The sequence below is a fragment of the Necator americanus genome, chromosome I (assembly GCF_031761385.1).
Source record: "Necator americanus strain Aroian chromosome I, whole genome shotgun sequence".
Lineage (NCBI taxonomy): Eukaryota > Metazoa > Nematoda > Chromadorea > Rhabditida > Ancylostomatidae > Necator > Necator americanus.
This window is the reverse complement of record NC_087371.1, coordinates 946654-964406: the sequence shown is the minus strand read 5'-3', so window position 1 is coordinate 964406 and position 17753 is coordinate 946654. Positions and strand designations below refer to the sequence as shown.

The window sequence follows — 17753 nt, the reverse complement described above, 5'->3', positions numbered from 1 at the left end:
TAAGATCAAAACGACATGAACCGACAGTTGCGTAAGCTGCTGTGCTCGAAGCGTCGCGATGGAGAAAGCGATTAGAATCGAAGTAGGACCATCGCGAACTTCAGCCGAGCATGCTGGTAGCAAAGGTCCTCCCTCGATCCTAACCGCTACGCTTCACTGCAGCGTGCGTCTAACAAGAACAGCACGGTTTCGTGTTAGGGCCCGCACAACGTCAAGTTACACACGGCTACCTTCACTAGACAATATCTGGTGATGTTCGGGACGTCGCGTTCGACTCCGATCACCGCCCAGTTCTTCTCAGCTCAGAGATACGGTTTCATAAGACAAGCCGAGGAGTTCCTCTTCAGCCAGAGATCGAAGTAGTAGGTCCGAAAGGGGAAGAATGCGGAACGAAATTCCACCAACGTTTGTCGATTCATGTTGGGGTACGGACCAGGAAGAAGCTTTACGGCACAGATTCCTTCACAAAGAATGTCCAGGACGCTGCAAGGAAAGCGTTCCCGGCTCTAACACCGAGATCGAAGTTTGCTTTTGCATACGCGAAGACAAAATCAAGGTATGGTTCTGTGCCTGCCGCCCGTAGCACTGGTGATTTCAATCAGGAAAGTCTAAGAAGGAAGTTACGTTGCCAACTGCAAAAAGAGGGTGCAACATGGACGTCAGTAGCGAAGGAGTTTGAAAAAGCATGGAGAACAAAAGCCCAAGGGAAGTTTATGTTTTATTAAAACAGTATAACTAAGATGAAAAAAGAAGTCGAGAAATGCTGAAATCTCTTTTACCGTGTTAGATTCGTGGGGTCATGAAGATCATTAGTTCAGTATGGATCGACAAAAAGATACGTGACTCGTAGAGATACGCTATTATAATTCCGCTCCACAAAGAGCTATCTGTCACGGATCGTAGGAACTATCGAAGAATTTCATTGCTGCATCCTACGTACATGATTTTAAAGCGGACTATTGTGAACCGCCTTTTCAAAAATGGTGAAGAAACGTGTGACTTCCGTCGGTGCCGATCTACGATTGACCAGGTTTGCTTTTAAATCGCCTTTTAAATGTTTTTGGTGGGCAGATTAAGCACTCATTCTGATCTTCTATTCTGCGCTCTTAGAGTGATTTTGGTACTTCTCTAGCCAGATCTCGGGGAAGGTGTAGTTTTTTCTTTCTTTCGTTTTTTTCCTTTTGGGGGAGGAGGGCGCTATGTCGCGCTCTTATTTCTGGAGGCTCTACCTTCCTATTTTCTCCTAGTAGCTTTAGCATGATTGACTGCCCTCCGCCCCTTCCCCCATCCCCCTCAAGTGGGGTTTTGAATTCCGGTGGACGCGTGCGGACGGTCGCGTCCGCGTGTGATTGAGGGGGTGGGGCTGAGGTGGTCATCATTCCAGCTATTTCGTCAGCTCAAGTTAGGTCGCTATAGCACTATGCCCGAAGAAGGAAAAGAATTTATTCCCGAAGCATCTACGAAATTCGTCCAAATATCTCGCGAAGAGCTCGAAGAAATGCTGGCACAAGCCCGCAGGAGCTCAACATCAGCAGCGAGCGGTCTACAGCCTACGGTCCCTTCGTCATCCTCGAAACCGGTATTCACTAAACCTGGCCTGGCCAGGCAATTCGAATTCAATTCAAGCGTCCTTAATATTTTGACGCCTCTGATGGAGTGGGCTCCGGACGACTTCGACATAAGGAGCAACCTTTTCCGGGCTATCACTTTACTGACACAAAGGAATGAACTATTGACTATAGCCGATACTGATCCAGACGTATTCGATTTCTACGACCAGCATGCGAAAGCGGAAAGCATGCAAACTACTAATCCTATTCTGGCAGCTTTTTTTAAGAGAAAAAGAAAAAGAAAGAAGGTATGTGTTTTATGAAAACTCGATTAGAGTATAGAATGTCTCCGTTACACTACGAGTTTGCTCAGAAAAGAAACCCGCAGTCCCGCGCACAGCAGCGTGGAAGACTAGGAGGCACCCGTACATGCCTCCCAGTCAGCCATTTCGGTACGGAGGAGCGGCGTGGAACCTGCTCCGCAAGGAACCCAGTCCTTTTTTTTCACAAATGCCCAGTCCATATAGTCTCATGGGGTGGCAAAATCCACAGCAACAAGGATTCCAGGGGCGTCCAAGGCCCAACTGTTACCACTGTGGCCGCTTCGGCCATTTCGCGAGAGACTGTAAAGGACCTCCAAAACAGTGAAAGTGAGTTCATAGCTGGTCGTATTCATGATAAATATCAATTTTAGATGTCTTTACATCTTTCTTCCTTCATTCGCGATGTGATTTCGAGCGGTTATTACCAAAATGTATTGAAGCTCCCAAGCTAATGTGGGTGAGAGAGAATTCCTCATCAGCATATGAGAATTATAAGTTTGTTGATGATGAAATTGAAAAGTTATTAGCGTCCGGCGCCATTCTCGAGGTAGACTTTCAGCTCAGACATTCCATAAGAGTTAATCCACTTTCGGTTGCTAAAGGGAAGAAATCGCGTTTGATTCTAGATCTTTCAGCGCTAAATAAAAGCCTAGAAAAGAGTAACATCAAATTCGAGGACTTAGCGAAGGTTCTCCCTTTGTCACCTAGGGGAGGCTTTATGGCAAATTTTGATCTCAAATCAGGTTACCATCACGTAAAGATTCACCCCCACTGGACTAAGTTTCTGGGTTTCAAATGGAGGGGGAGATACTTTGCCTTTTTGGTATTACCTTTTGGTCTGTCGACTGCGCCAATGGTGTTTACAAAACTAATGAGACCGTTATTAGCTAAATGGCGATCTCAAGGGATAAGTATTGCCGTCTACCTTGACGATGGTCTAATTTGGGCAGAGTCCGCACACAGGTGCAATGAGTGCGTCCAAGTCGTCCGAGAAGACCTCTATAATGCCGGCTTTCTAGTGGTCGAGGAAAAGTGTACCTGGATCTCGCTCCAGAAGTTGAATTGGTTAGGTCACATAATAGATTTGAAATCGTTTTCATTGAATCTTTCACAGAAAAGAAGACTAAAATGTCGTAAGTTGGCCTCTGGGCTTTTGTCTAAACGACCTTCCATGTTAGATCGAATGAAATGGCAAGGAACATTAGCCTCTATGCATTTAGTTATTCCTTTAGAAAAAAGAGGATTGTGGAAAGCAGTGGTCACTGCTATCGCAAAGAAGGACCAACTAGGGACGGCTCCGATGTATAGATGGGCGTTAAATCAAGCAGAAAGAGATGAGATCATAGGTTGGTCATGCTTTGATAAACAATTCAGGTTCAGTTTTATATTCAGACAACCATAACAAGATATCCTCTTCAATTAATTTACTACAAGAGTTACTCGGCTCATCCAGTACAGCTAGAGAACTCTTTGATATACTAGCAGGGCTACAAGCTTTTTCGGGTTATCTCTCTAGCGAGGAAGTTGTCTGGCACTGCGACAACCAGACAGCCATCGCTATTCTAAAGAAGGGCAGCACGAAACCTGACCTTCAAACTGTGGCCCAAGACATTAGGAAACTTTGCGATAATTTGCATGTGAAGATAGAATTCGTATGGATTTCACGAGAATTCAATACAGAGGCCGACGAAGCCACTAGAGAGACTGATTTAGACGACTGTGTATAAGAGATGAGATTTTCGAAGAACTGGAAAGAGTATGGGGGAAGTGTACAGTGGACATGTTCGCTAGTACAGCTAGTAGTAAATGCGAAAGATTCGTTTCCTGGGGCGAAAACCGCGCAGCGGTGGCTCATAATGCCTTCTCGCCGCAAGCGCAAATATGGTGGACCGCTTCTCTCGGCTGGTGGGTTCCTCCTCCTTCATTTATCGCTCAGGCACTGTTGTGTGCCAAAGCGAATAAGAGTAAGGGTATATTAGGGTTTCTAATGTGGACCTCACATTTGTTCTTTCCTTTGTTAAGGCAGTAGTTTAGGGTAATAGTTGGATTCCTCAGATTAAACAGTTTATTATCTTTCCCGCAGGTTCCCCAGTTCTAAAAGGGGGCTCCCCTTCATTTACTTTCGGAAAAGAATAGATTGATTTCGATTTCGCATTTGCTTTGATATCTTTCTGACCCCCTCCCGGGCTTTATCTTTTCCGCTAGTCCATTGGAATTCATAACGGAGGTTTTCCCGTAATATCGTGGAGGCAAAAGTGGGGTTTTGAATATCGGTGGACGCATGCGGACGGCCGCGTCCGCGTGCCATAGGATAGACTAGATATCTCAGGGTCACCTCCTGCGGATACAGGCAAGGGGCCGAGATGAGTGCCCAGTAGACATGTCTCCTATCCACAGGTTAGCGCATCATATCGCCCCGAGATATGCATATATGCTGCGAGTCCAGAGTACATTCATTAGTAAGGCGAAGAGCTTCAGTGGGAGGCGGGGTTAGTCAATGTGATAAGTGGATAGCAATAAACTAGCGGTGAAATACGTTGAGAGGAGTAGAACGATCTAAGTGGACAGCAAACCAACCCCTTATATACCGCTGGGTGCGCGCCCAAAACATTGGGATCAATGATATGATCTATCACACAACATAGTGGCATACTATACCACCTATAGTGACATACCAAAAAGAGGATACGACTTTCAGAAATGACAGAAGCCCCTAAACGGAGGAGCGCCAGAGAAACTGCAGCGGTTGCGGCTGATGCAGGAATGGATGAAGTCGCAAAGATAATAAACGATTGCTTGGATACGGCAGTTGCACCAGGAACTCTCCAGATTTACAGGAGAGTTAGGAGGGAATTTCTGACCTTTGCGGATAAATTCCGGATCCCTGTCCAGGCCATTCATAAGTTAAGGAACGTGTTTCTGGCCCATCTCATTAACAAGGGAAAGACCAGAACACTGGGCTACCATATAGCAGCTTTGACACACTTCTTCGGTCCTTTACCGAAGGTTGACGATGAAATCCAACGCGCTCTTCTCCGCACAGGCAATAAGAAGAGGTCACCTGTCCGTCACAGGACGAAGGCATCACGAGAAGACGTGGAAAAAGTGATCGGATGGGCCCTTACTAAACCATCCGTCACAGCGGTGAAAGGAGCGAGCATGATTTTACTGGCATTTTTGGCTTTTCTGAGAGTCAGCGAAGTGATTCAGCTACGCTTCGCTGACCTTAACCGCAAAAGCGGAGACGTGTGGTGGATCGCAATAAGGAAATCCAAGACAGATCAAGAAGGAATAGGGTGCACTATAGCGTTCAAAATGAAAGAGAGCGAACAAAAACTGTGGAATATGCTGTGCAACCAACGATCCCCTTATTTGCCAGAAGAGTTTATTTTCAGTAATATTTCCGGCAAACCATACTCACGGGACTGCGCCTCACGATTCATCAAGAAAACCACTATGGACGCAGGGCTCGTAGCGTAGCTCCTTACACCACACTCCTTTCGAGGAGGTGCTGCGACAACTGCGGTAAACAACAGGAACCGAACCCGCAAACATCATGCGGGACGGTAGGTGAAAATCTGTTAAGTCCTTTGAATGTTATATCGAACCTACGCCTATTTAGCTCATATTTGTTCGCACCTCTAGTAATCGTGGGCTTGTCTCCGTATTGTATCAACGTAATTACCACTATCTCCAGTTTCCTCGTTTCTCAATCTCGGCGCAATACAGTGTTCTGTTGATAGCTATTTATGTTGCTATCTAGGGTACTTTGCCTTCATTATATTATGTACACGAGTAAATACTGTTGATGAAGTTATCGCCTCATTTCCGCGATCTCATAGAGCTACTTAGGTTTCAGGGTGATATCCCTCATTTATTCATTTTCATATATTCATTTCAATAGACGGCATTATCGATTCCATTGAACAGTTACGGTTCGTTATTAGACAATATACATTCTTTGCTGCCTCGCATTTACGCACAGATTTGATGTTTCTTGTTGTACAGACCTAATATGTTCGATGTCCTATATTATTCGCTGCTCTGAATCAGAGTACAGATATATATCCCCTGTGGTACAGACCTAACGTTCGTTGTTCTTTACGAGTTAATCAGTTCGTTTCATAATACTCGTTGTAAGCTATCGAATAAAGCCTTCCCCTCGGCTTGTCCATTGGAATTCAAAACGGAGGTTTTGCCGTAATATCGTGGAGGCAAAACTACACTTTACCCGAGATCTTTCGTCACTGGATATTTGATAGTGTTCGATATTTTCATATCACATCTATCATAACAAAGTGTGAGCTAGTCATTTCGCTGTGATGCCTCTGATCGGTCATGCTTAGCATGATATTGTTCTTTCTTGGCTTTCCAGTGGCAATTCAATGTGCGGATAGATGGATACTTATAAGGGAACTTCCAGTCAACGTAAGTTTAGCCCAAGTTCCCTTCACTCGACGTACTGAATTCTTGAATTGTAACCACAATTTAGATGGGTATAGCACAATGATAACGATCATATGAGGTTCGCCTTCGTCGGCTACGTCAGGAGCCTGATACCGCAAAAGGCAAAACGAGTCTTTCATCCCTTCGAGAGCGATTAGTTGGTATCAGACTTGTCAGTCTCAGAAACGAGCACTGAGTTGATACATCGGTTGACCTCCGTATGCCATTTTTGAGGCGTTCAAAAATCCTATACAATTCTGAATTGAACTCGAAAACGCAGACGAACGGACCGGTTGATTCTAGGTGTTTTTCTTCCATTGTTTATCCGCATTTCATGGTTTGTAGCTAATCTGCACGTTCGATCGCAAGAAGACAAACCTTGTTTTCGTTGTTTCATTGAATAGTGCTTATACCAGTTACCATTCGGTTTGACCGTTGAGTGTTAGCGGTGGCAGTCGAACATGGTATCTTTCCTCCCATATCCGAAAACTGGTGTTAGTTGACAAGTCCAATTCCCTCAAATTCAGTTAAAAGAGTAATAAATGGCTTCCAGAGTGTACAGTTCGTATGACGCAACAATTGAGAGTTGATTGTCACGTTATACACAAAATATTTCCAGGCGGTGGAAGACGGTGTGAATTATCAGGCATACGTTAGGTTTTCATTTTCGAGTTCTTTGTCAATCAGATGTACATACGCAGTAACCGTAGAAGTTGGTTACATTCGGAAGCCACCACCCGACAACGTAAGTTATTTATTCAGATATGAGACGATAGAATTAACGGATATTGCCTTCTAGAGGGATTATTGTCTTATATCAAGAGAAATTTTAATATGCCGAAGGAGGAAGTCTCTTCTGAAGCATAAGAATTGGATTAATGTGGGATTACTTCTTCAATAGATCTCTTTTATCACTAGATCCTCTCCTCGCAATCAGCGCCGAATATGTTCAGTCGACCACCTTCGACTCCGTGACAAACCATGGTTGAGAGGACGTGCGGTAAACGTGTCGCACTCAGCCGATTGAGCACATTCTGCGCTGACTGTTTTTCCCATGACATTCATTTTATTTTGTATTCATTTACAGGAAACATTGCTCAGTTACGGCAAACTGGCAACATATTCTGAATCTTTGTGGGTCAAATTTTTTTTTTTAGATAATTTGGAACTCGGGAAGGGAACAGCCCAATCAGGAAGTTTTGCTCAGTGTGTGTAGGGTATTTCTGAGGGAAAACATGTCCAAGTCAGCTCATGTTATACAAAGTCTCTCCTCGTCTTTTGCTGCCCTATGGTTTTCAGTTCGTCTATTCATCTGCTGAAGGTCACCGAATAGCTGCGGAGCTTCTTGGGATTATCCTCAGTAGAAATGAAGCTTTTCCACCGCTCTCTCACCATACCCGTTGGAAAGGGGGTACGACAAAGCGATACTATATCGCCAAAGCTGTTTACGGCTGCATTGCAATGGATAATGAAATCACTTTCCTGGGAAGAAAGAGGTATACGTGTTGATGGAAGATTTCTCTCGAACCTTCGTTTCGCGAACGACATCGTTCTCTTTTCGAGCAGTACCAATGAAGCAGAAACGATGCTCAACGAATTGAACGAAGCAGGGAAGAGAATAGGACCACGAATAAACAGAAAGAAGACAGAGTTCATGAAGAACGCCTACTGCGAGGACGGAGGAGTACAACTTGAAGGCTCCCAAATCGTGGAAACTCCGTCATACGTATACCTTGGACGTTCAATGAACATGGAAAACGACTTGAAGGAAAAACCGAATAGAAGAATGAGAGCAGCATGGGCAGCATTCGCAGCCGTCAGAGAAGCTACGGACCAACCGACGGACCAAGATCTTCGTGCCTATTTGTTCGACTCGACAGTCTTTCCAGCGCTCTGTTACGCAGCGGAACGTGGGCAGACACCGCGGCCACGTCTAGGAAGCTACTTACTACACACAGAGCCCTTGAGAGATGTCTGCTGAAGTTTAACCGGCGCACACAACACCTAGCCGGTCTTCGTAGCTCCGACTTAAGAGGAATGTCCCGTCTTCGCGACCCAACGGAATATGTATCGAAAACAAAACATAGATGGGCCGGTCACATCATGAGAAGAATCGACGATAGAAGGACTAAAAGAACGCTAGAGTGGATCCCAAGGGACGCTAAACGCTCCCGAGGGAGACCGCCAACGAGATGGGGTCACGTGTTCGCTACACGGATGGACCAGCTGAGAGTTCAGCTGGATACGGCTCAAGGATCTCGTCAGCGTCACTCACGAAGCTTGAGAACATCTTGGATGACAATGGCGAGGGAACGAAACGAGTGGAAGAGATGCTTTGGCCCGCACGTCCAGTGAAGACGGGCCATCTAAGTGTCTAAGTAAGTAGAAATGAATCGTCTGACGATGGTTCCAAATACCACCGAATCCCAGAGACCCTTGGAGATAATAACAGCTATAGTACACACCGTACACAATCAAGAGCTTCTGCTAACGGAGTCGAGAAAAGTCTTTGGTTTCACTCGAACAAAATAAAGCATGTATGGGTATCTTTAAGCTAAGGAGGTCATGTGAACGTCCCGAATGAACTGATAGTTTTACTGTAATAATGTCACAGTTAAAACGTAATGGGTTCAAATCGTTTTGTCGTGAAAATCACCATGAATTCATACTCTTCAAATTTCAGTATCATTCAGTGCTTGCGAAAGTTACTGCCAGGACTAAAGATCCCACCACTTCCTAAGCGTAAGCTTCTATAAGTATCAAAGAAGAGCTTAAAGTTGCAAATATAGCCGATTTGAGTATGTATGGGTTGTTGCACACCGATTCGATTCCAATACCCGCACTCGCGGTGTTGATTCATTTCAAAACAATAGGAAAAAAATAAAATTAGGATTCTAAGAATTTTTCCAAACTTCAGTTATTACAGCTAGGACGACAAGCACTACGACAACGACCACCACCACAACAACAACGACAACGACGACGACAACAACACCAACGACAACGACGACGACGACGTCCACAATATCACCAGAAAAGACAACAAAAACAAATGTTGACGGGATGTTGACAACAATAGGTACGATTTCCACCAAATAAATAACCAATAGGTGAAAAGAAACTTTGTTCTTAATTAGAACTAATTCCGTCAACTCTTCGTTAATTTAGATATTTCATCGGCGAATGCCACTGATGTGAGTGGACTGCCAGATCTTGGAGTAGATGGTTTAACAATTGGAGAAAATAGAAAACGTGATGGACGAGGAGATCCTAGCATGCAAGTTTTTTCCCCCAAAACGGAACTTTAAAACATCAAAAATACGTGTTTTCAGTGAAACTCTCATGGTGTTTTTGATTCCGATAATTGTTGCAAAAGTCATTCTTATTGTCCTTCTTTTCGTTACAATTCGGGGTTTAAAGAAAGCTAGTAAGCCTCCGGCTAAACCGCCAAAACCAGCCGTAATCAAGGATTCTCGTAAAAAAACCGAAAATGCTGCTCCACTCTCAACACAATCGTTACCGCTAAAGAACAAGAATACCAATACCAGTATGATGACGACTACTACTACTACTGCTACTACTACCACTACTACTACCAAACCCTTGGCAGGGGTTTCTGTTATAGATTTATGGGATACTTTCCATAAGAAACAAGAAAAAAGATGAAGTTGGGCCTAGTCGAAGGAGTTGTCGCCTCGTCGCCCCCTCGAAAATCTCAAATGAAACCAAACGCATACCAATATTTAGTGATATTTAGAATAAATTCATGTTATTACATTCTTTCAATTCTATATGGCGTTCATTTGTGCAAAGAGAGTCCATTAAAGTCTTTTTTTGTTAAGGTGTGAGTTCATTGACAACATCATCTCACGTCGTTTGTTACTTTGATGAGGAAATTGATTTTTTTTCACAAGACACAGTATCCATATTGATTCCAATTTCTACTTCTCCTTTAATAGATCTGAAGTATCAACCGCGCGGCATTTTAAAAATACGAGACTTGGTCTTGGACCTCGTCCAACACACCGTAACACCACTACAGCAGTATTTTTAATGGAATCAACATGAACATCACAGAAAAAAATGAACATCAGAAACATAATTCCTTTTTAACAGAACAGGCAAGCAAGATCTTTTGTAATTGTTTGCAAAGAAAATATTTGCATAGAATAAACAACTCCTCATGTATGGATTTTAAGAGTCATGTTGGATTCGCGTCACATATTTTCCTCGGATCATCGGTCGTATATTCTTTACAGCATCTTGAAAACTCAATAAGATGACATGGTGCAAAAGTACAACTTCGAACAGCGCTAGTAACATCTTTAGGAATTGTTATGTTATCCTTATACAGTACCTGGAAGTATTCCTTAGAAATGTGGAAATAATAGAGGAATCAGTGTATCTTAGCTAACTAACCTTAAGAAATGGTTTCTTACTTCGCACATACGTCTCAATGATCACCGAAGAATTATAAGTGGGGATTGTGGAACCCAGGGCTTCTTCACCACATCCGAGCGAATGAAGAAATGCCAACAGTAACCAATCTTGCTATAAAAAAAACACGAAGAAATTCTCTTCTAAGCTTCTAAATACGGAGAATATTTCAATCAATACCGTGTAAAAAGCTGTAAACTTCCCCCTCTTAATCTGGCCATTTTTCTCATACTCCTCCCATTGTTTCCAGAGAATTTTCATAATTTTGCTCATAAGAAATCCTTGTTTCATTTTCAGCAATTTCTCGTCATGATACTCATTTACACCAACGATGAAACTGTACGTCTGTCAATGAAAAAACAAAAATAAATTGAAATAAATGAATTAAATATGAACTCACTCTTTCGTAGAGTGAATAGATTTGTTTCTTGTTGTGCTCAAACCAATCTGGCATTTTGAGACCGTTGCGATCCTAAAATCTAGCACGATTAATTTTTCCTGGAGATCCATGGTGAAGAGCACAATTACGGTGCGAAACTAACCATTCGAATGAGTGATTCAAGTCTAGAGAAGGATTCAGCGTCTGGGAAGAGATCGCTTTCGCGGTTCAACCCAATACATTCGTAAACAAATCCGGCAAATGTTGTCCACTAAATATACGGATCGAATACCTCAACAAAAATAAAGAAATCCAAAAGTACCGCATACGTTCGTGTGGGTCGGCGGGTCCCTTCCACATTTATTGGCTATTCGTTTGATTTCAACCTCACAATTTTGCAAATGTGTTTGGATCTGAAAACTCACAAGAATTGGACTATCCTAATTTTTCAGCTACTACAAATAGTCTTCCACCTTAATATTGAAGGTGTCCTCAAAATCGACCTGAAATATACTCAATTCTGGGAGGGAATAGTAGATTAAACATTGCTGATAAAAAAAAGGGAAGTGTCCGGCACTACCTCACTTTCCCAACTCTCTAGGACCCACTTTAGGGTACCGTTCCCCGGTACACCGCTCCTCTGTCAATACTACCGGCTAAATTACACGGCGAAGGTACCGAGAAAGATGCATATCGATCTGCTTGTTTATTTTACCCATTCTCGCCCATATTTCCCTTCCAGGGTCCCATTCATTTTGACCGGAAAATGAAAAGAGTTAGGTAATGCCAGGACATTCTAGGATATCTCTTCAAATGCCCGGGAGTATTCGTGATGACCGTAACCGTTGTCCACAAAAACTCACTTCGGCTATTTGGCTTGGTCCATTCGGGAATAACGTTGTCATCATCTCGTTTAGAACTTCCGTTCGTGACCTGCCACCATTTCCGTGCAGCTGAAACTTGTTTCGGTTCATCAATGTGGATCTATCCTTCCATCGCTCACCACTATAGCTGCTAGGAACATCATTTCAGAGCGATCAATAACAGGAAGGGGAATCGTCTCGATGGGTTTAAACAGTACCAAAAGAGTTATCGTGAGGCAAAACTGGAAATTAAAGTTGTTTTCTGGCCGAGTTCTCGGACGATCCACGCTTACCGTCATTATGAAGATGAGGATCGCTGTCCCGATGAACTTGGTCTTCTCGTGACCCATCGCCGACCGACCGGCTTCTTAAAGTGAAAACTAGAACTGGTTCGGAAGTTCCAAGTCAGTTTAGTCACTGTTTTGAAAAAATAATTGAGATTAGATCTCACTGAGAGGCCAACGTAAGAGGAAGGTTCCGCCTGTAATGAGTTTTCCAAGGCCTCCACGACAGAAGCTGGACTGGATGTAACCATCGGTTCCAGAGTGCTGAGATACTGTCACGGACACTTCCAAAAAATGTTGCTCATTCCTATCATAGATGGTCCCTTAGGGTAAGCACCGCGAACTGGGCATCGTTTCCCGACAATAAGGTGGAAGCCCATAAATCCCGTGAATAAACCAGGGATAGAAGGCGTAGCAGTTCTGGATTTACCTTTGAATCGAAATTTCTGGATTTGCTAACAAATCTTCGAATTCAGAGACAATGGGGTTTTAGGAATCATTCCACAGTCCTCAATGTTTTTTCATCTTTTTTTTTGGCATGCTAACCTGCGTTTATGGATTGCTCCCAGCAATTAGAAGCTCTCAAGGCGCTTCGATCTGCGGACCGATTCAAAAGGTGAAGAAATGAATGAGATCTCATGTATCCTATGAGGAAAACCTTCCTTATCCTTAAACAGTTCAATAAGATCTTATCACATTTATTTTCCAAAACAATGGTACGTATAAAAAGGTGGAAACCACTTCAAATCACTCCCAGTCCTCAGTCTACGAAGCCGTCGGTCGATCATGGGTCACGAGAAGTTGAAGTATGTTGCGATAGGCGTCGTCATATTGATAATGTTGGTTAGTGGATGTCCGCTTTCCGGATTCACGAAACGAAAACGAATGACTTTGATTTCCAGGTTTTCCTCGCCTTAGCTGTGCCTCTGCTGTTTTATCGTCCTCCCCGAATGATTGCTCTGATGAGAATTGATGACAAAAAAATGAAATTATTATCAGCGATAGTGGTGAGCCGGAAAGGACAAGATTCCCGGACGGAGTTATCCTTGATAGCAGTGATTTTTCAGTTATTCCGTCATGGCGCCAGAGCTCCACTGGAAATGCAAAACAAAACGATTGCGGCCTTATTCCCGAACGGACCAGGAGAAATCACTCAAGTGAGAGTTTCTCGGGTTCGACAGTAGACGGATAGGTCCATGAATCCGTGATTCCGTCCCAGCGAAGAGCTTTCTCTGGATATCCATCTGACCGAAAACTTCTTTTGACCCCACTGAAATGAGCAATCTCTTCTAAACAACCGAGTCAATCGATACGCATCGTTATCACTATCTTTGCCGCTTCATTTTTCACTGTCAATGCCTGGATGTGTTCTAAAAGGACTACACTATATAAACCATGATGATGGGCCTTACAAATATTCTGGAATGGGGCATATCTCTTCCCAGAAAGGTTGCATACGGTATTCTTTACTGAAAATGACAACACTTCAGGCTGGTATCGAGGAAACTTTCAATCTCGGCAGATTCCTTGGCAAACGCTACGTGAAAACGAAGTTCCTACGAACCCCACCACTGCCTTCAGAGGTGCTTATCGAATTTTTCGCCAGAAATCCCTAACATATCCTAGAGGGTGAACCCTATTCAGGTCTATTTCCGAAGTCGTTCAAACAATCGCTGCTTGTTCTGCGGCGCTGTTGTCGGATCCGGTATGTGGGCATCCGACCAAGATTCGGAATTCACCGCTGTTCCCGTTTATTCCCAGGGAAAAAAGGATAAGGTGCGAACTGAAATTTTTATTTTGTCCCATGAATCGCCGGATCATTGTGGAATTTCAGCTTCTGACGCATTTACAAAATTGTGAAGTTGAAATCAGACGAATCAACAACAGATGTGGAAGAAAGCCGCCGTCCTATGCAAATGTGGGATTAGAATTACGGATTTCAGAATTTTCTGGAAATCTAAGACCTTAAGCATTTAGTGGGGTGCATATGAGGGATTTATTTACGAATGCATCGGTTTACATTATCAGAATAATCTTTTCCCAGACGCTGAGGCTTTTTCCAAAGTGGAAACTCTTGTCCAAATGGTAAGTTTTTTCCACGATTTGTAACGTAGTGGAAAAGTAGCAATTAAGGATCGTAACGGGCTTAAAATGCCGGATTGGTTTGAGCAGAACAGGGAACAAATCTATTCCCTCTACGAAAAAGTGAGTTCACAATTTATTTGTTTATTTAAATTTATTTGTTTTATTTACAGACGTACAGTTTCATCGTGGGTGTAAATGAGTATCATGACGAGCAATTGCTGAAAATGAAACAAGGATTTCTTATGAGCACAATTATGAAAACTCTCTGGAAACAATGGCAGGAGTATGAGAAAAGTGGCCAGATTAAGAAGAGGAAGTTTACAGCTTTTTCCACGGTATTGATTGAAATATTTTCCGTATTTAGAAGCTTAGGAGAGAATTTCTTCGTGTTTTTTTTTTTGAAGCAAGATTGGTTACTGTTGGCATTTCTTCATTCGCTCGGATGTGGTGATGAAGCGTTGGGTTCCACAATCCCCACTTATAATTCTGTAGTGATCATTGAGCTGTATGTACGGAAGAGAAAACCTTTTGTTAAGGTCCGTTCTATGGATTCGCTGATCCCCTGGTTATTCTGTGAAATTTCCGCCGAATTTTTTTATTCAGGTACTGTACAAACACGGTGGGATGACACTTCCACGTGATGTTACGCACGCTGTACGTGGTTGCACTTTTTCCCCGTGTCATCTTGTTGAATTTTCATTGTGCTGTAAAAAATATATGACCGATGATCCTAAATCAGCTTGTGATTTGAGTTAATTATGTGTTTTTTTCTACAAAATACATACAAAACAATCTGTATATTTTGTCGCAACTTTTCTAATAAATGATACTTTAAGGGGGATGTTTTACGTGTTGTTGTTGGATGTTTATAAAAATGGGGAAATAAACCACATGTGCAATTTTTTTCGCCTCAACAACGAAATCCGTGGCGCTCGTCACCCTGGATAATGTGTACATCGACTAAAAATCTTATTCTTCCCTGAGAACCCTGAGAAATTCTGGAAAGCCATAGCCAGCTACATAGTGTCTGCTGTGATTCAAGTCCTTCCCGAAAAGAAAATCAGGTTACTGTAGACCATAACATGGATAAAACTACGGAAGTAATTGTGTAGATGACACTATTGAAATAAGGATGGAATTTTTTGCTTGCACATGGTTGTACAGAATTCACACTACTATGAAAAGTCTTCCAAAGATTTCGATTTAAAAGACATACGGCTCCTCCGCCACGACGAAATTGTGATCTCTGAAAGAAGCGAATATAATAATTCCGAAAATAAAAATAAATAATAAATAGATGCAAAGTGCAGATAGAAAATGAGAAATAGAAGCAATAAAGGACAAATAAATTGAAAAATAGAAAAAAATCTTACTGTATTTACTGTGCAAAATTCCTCTCCGGACCTAACTCACCTGACGATTCAAATCGCCAACACAAACTACGGCGTCGCTCTGCGAATCTGCCACCGCCCATTTCGAGTGGTCACGGGAACTGTTGAAGGATACATCCGGAAGGTGAACGGATGTCACATCGTATATCTTAACGACATGCTTCAGGTGCTTTTCTGGAATTTTCTCCTCTGGAACTGAATCTGGAAGCTGTACTCACGCTGGTTCTTGACGTGCAAGTACTCTGCACATCGTCAGCGCCACCGTTCAGCCAACTTTCCACAGCCATACTAATCCGTAGCTCTGTGGCCACCAAATCGAACCAAAGATCCAAAAGAAAATGATAAGGTGGTCGTTAATGGCTTTTCCAGAAAAGAAAAAAAACCACCTTTATCGAATTTTTTATGTTTTGCAAAACTTTTCAACGACTGTCCACCAATTGTTGTGAATTGACGAACTCTTGTGAAGATGGTGTCCGATTTTCCCAACGATTGTTTCTTCACGATGTTGATCAACACGGGGAATCTTGAGAAAAAAAAAAGAAATTCATAGGGTTGGAAATAATGATTTCCAATATGTTGGCGCACAAAAAAAACGTTAAAAAATGAAAAAAAATCATGTAGAAAAAAGTGAATATATTCCTGAAAAGTCCATAAAATGGAATTTTTTTATTTAATTTCAAAAACTGATTTGATCCCACCTTACTTTTTTCTAAAAAAAAAAGAAAACCTGTAACTGTGACTGGTGACCGGTATACTGAAATTTTGGGTCTTCTTTCTTTTTTTTTCTTCTTTTGTAGCGCTTTAAAATGTGGAGGATCATCACGGATCACCTTGATGTTGAATGCAATCGTAGAGTATCATCAAGCCATAAAACTCACCTCATACTGAACGATTCTGGAAGATTTGAAAAGAAGGGAGTGGCCTGAACATAACGAAGATGTTCTCCGACATCACCAAGAAACTGTGAGGATAAGGTGAGACAAAGAAACGTTTGGCCGAATTTCAGACCAGTTGCCGGGTACCCATACCTGCCTGGAAAGAAAAAAAAATAGTCTTATCAAGGAAAAAGGGAATTTATGAGGGTTTTTTCTCCTCTCAAATGTGTGAAACACTTTAGAAAAAGAATAAAACGCACCTAAAGGCGGGAAATTCGGCACACTGTGAATTATCCAGAAACCGGTCTCTTCATCAAATAACACCACACCTTTGCTGTGTCCACGATATGAATCCACTTTTCCCGTAGGGCTATCGTCATTGTAGGCAAAAGAAAAATGTCTCTGAACGAGGTGAGTGGGGCAAATCTCTGTGGGACCACCATGGGCCCATCCACCCACCTGATTTTGTCCATAGAAATCCCGAAGAGTCGCTCCCACCGCTGTCGAAGCGCTGTCCATAGTCAGCGGAGCGAGAGTCCAACTGCTGTGGGCGGCGTCCATGTAGTAAAATTTCGCCGTGGATTTCGACGTTGTTGGCGGTTTGTAAACCACAAACCTAAAAATAGCAACTGTAACCGTCACCACACTTGACAGTTGTTATTATCTGACGCTTATAGCGCAGCACAAGTCGTTAGACATACATACCAATCCACTGGTTCACCATTTAGTCCTCGACAAGTGATTTTCGCTTCGACGCTTCCCACAAGAAGTAGCAGGAGACCAAAATGGAATATTCCAAGCCGTCTTGGGAAAAATTGAGCAAGGACTTCAAAGAAATCCATAATTCTGCCTTAACTGTATGGATACGAGAAAGGTTTAAGGATTTAAAAAAGGAGTGTTCAAAAGAAAAAGAAAAAGTCAAGATACATTTAAAAAAAAAGTGTTTTTTCTTATTTTTCGCTACGTCAGCAAAAAAAATATTTTTTTAAATGAAACAACAAAATATCGACTTTGGCACAAGAAACGTTTTTCAAAGCATTACTATTGGAATTTGACTGTTTACTTCGATAAATTAAAATTATGGAAGCGAACACATCCGGAACGACCGCAGAAATCAATG

General features: G+C 42.5%; 7 protein-coding genes across 11 annotated transcripts; 5 read left to right on the top strand and 2 right to left on the bottom strand.

Moving 5' to 3' along the window:
- Positions 1-382: 382 nt before the first annotated feature.
- Positions 383-3600, top strand: RB195_004113 (uncharacterized protein; the record flags this gene model as incomplete). 2 transcript variants are annotated; one of them, XM_064179163.1, is made up of 6 exons in its annotated part: positions 383-556; positions 1385-1858; positions 1924-2002; positions 2078-2200; positions 2245-3219; positions 3266-3600. In XM_064179163.1, the coding sequence occupies 6 exons, from the start codon at positions 383-385 to the stop codon at positions 3598-3600; spliced, it is 2160 nt and encodes a 719-aa protein (XP_064033096.1). The 2 variants fall into 2 exon arrangements, with proteins under 2 accessions (XP_064033096.1, XP_064033097.1); XM_064179162.1 differs by lacking the exon at positions 383-556 and having other exon boundaries at positions 1421-1858; positions 3106-3219.
- Positions 3601-4573: 973 nt separating this feature from the next.
- RB195_004112 (uncharacterized protein) lies at positions 4574-5353 on the top strand (the record flags this gene model as incomplete). The annotated part of the gene is made up of 1 exon (XM_064179145.1): positions 4574-5353. The coding sequence occupies one exon, from the start codon at positions 4574-4576 to the stop codon at positions 5351-5353; it is 780 nt and encodes a 259-aa protein (XP_064033095.1).
- An 867-nt stretch (positions 5354-6220) lies between these two features.
- On the top strand, positions 6221-9985 carry RB195_004111 (uncharacterized protein; the record flags this gene model as incomplete). 2 transcript variants are annotated; one of them, XM_064179130.1, is made up of 8 exons in its annotated part: positions 6221-6301; positions 6939-7064; positions 7119-7199; positions 7407-7453; positions 9003-9061; positions 9246-9398; positions 9488-9596; positions 9652-9985. In XM_064179130.1, 8 exons carry the CDS (start codon positions 6221-6223, stop codon positions 9983-9985), a joined length of 990 nt encoding a protein of 329 aa, XP_064033094.1. The 2 variants fall into 2 exon arrangements, with proteins under 2 accessions (XP_064033094.1, XP_064033093.1); XM_064179129.1 differs by lacking the exon at positions 7119-7199.
- A 53-nt stretch (positions 9986-10038) lies between these two features.
- On the top strand, positions 10039-10387 carry RB195_004110 (uncharacterized protein; the record flags this gene model as incomplete). The annotated part of the gene is made up of 2 exons (XM_064179115.1): positions 10039-10163; positions 10279-10387. 2 exons carry the CDS (start codon positions 10039-10041, stop codon positions 10385-10387), a joined length of 234 nt encoding a protein of 77 aa, XP_064033092.1.
- A 133-nt stretch (positions 10388-10520) lies between these two features.
- Positions 10521-12922, bottom strand: RB195_004109 (uncharacterized protein; the record flags this gene model as incomplete). Of its 2 annotated transcripts, XM_064179098.1 has the most annotated exons (11): positions 10521-10676; positions 10739-10870; positions 10937-11101; positions 11157-11228; positions 11299-11406; positions 11465-11548; positions 11609-11638; positions 11999-12088; positions 12139-12240; positions 12292-12365; positions 12829-12922. In XM_064179098.1, 11 exons carry the CDS (start codon positions 12920-12922, stop codon positions 10521-10523), a joined length of 1107 nt encoding a protein of 368 aa, XP_064033091.1. The 2 variants fall into 2 exon arrangements, with proteins under 2 accessions (XP_064033091.1, XP_013294325.2); XM_013438871.2 differs by lacking the exon at positions 12829-12922 and having other exon boundaries at positions 12292-12348.
- A 146-nt stretch (positions 12923-13068) lies between these two features.
- RB195_004108 (uncharacterized protein) lies at positions 13069-15123 on the top strand (the record flags this gene model as incomplete). The annotated part of the gene is made up of 11 exons (XM_064179076.1): positions 13069-13125; positions 13185-13289; positions 13350-13439; positions 13773-13865; positions 13927-14058; positions 14117-14200; positions 14260-14367; positions 14416-14487; positions 14538-14702; positions 14772-14903; positions 14971-15123. The coding sequence occupies 11 exons, from the start codon at positions 13069-13071 to the stop codon at positions 15121-15123; spliced, it is 1191 nt and encodes a 396-aa protein (XP_064033090.1).
- Positions 15124-15427: 304 nt separating this feature from the next.
- On the bottom strand, positions 15428-17475 carry RB195_004107 (uncharacterized protein; the record flags this gene model as incomplete). Of its 2 annotated transcripts, XM_064179057.1 has the most annotated exons (8): positions 15428-15613; positions 15781-15906; positions 15977-16059; positions 16145-16281; positions 16637-16790; positions 16894-17035; positions 17093-17249; positions 17339-17475. In XM_064179057.1, the coding sequence occupies 8 exons, from the start codon at positions 17473-17475 to the stop codon at positions 15428-15430; spliced, it is 1122 nt and encodes a 373-aa protein (XP_064033088.1). The 2 variants fall into 2 exon arrangements, with proteins under 2 accessions (XP_064033088.1, XP_064033089.1); XM_064179056.1 differs by lacking the exons at positions 15428-15613; positions 15781-15906; positions 15977-16059; positions 16145-16281 and adding an exon at positions 16458-16557.
- Positions 17476-17753: the final 278 nt, after the last annotated feature.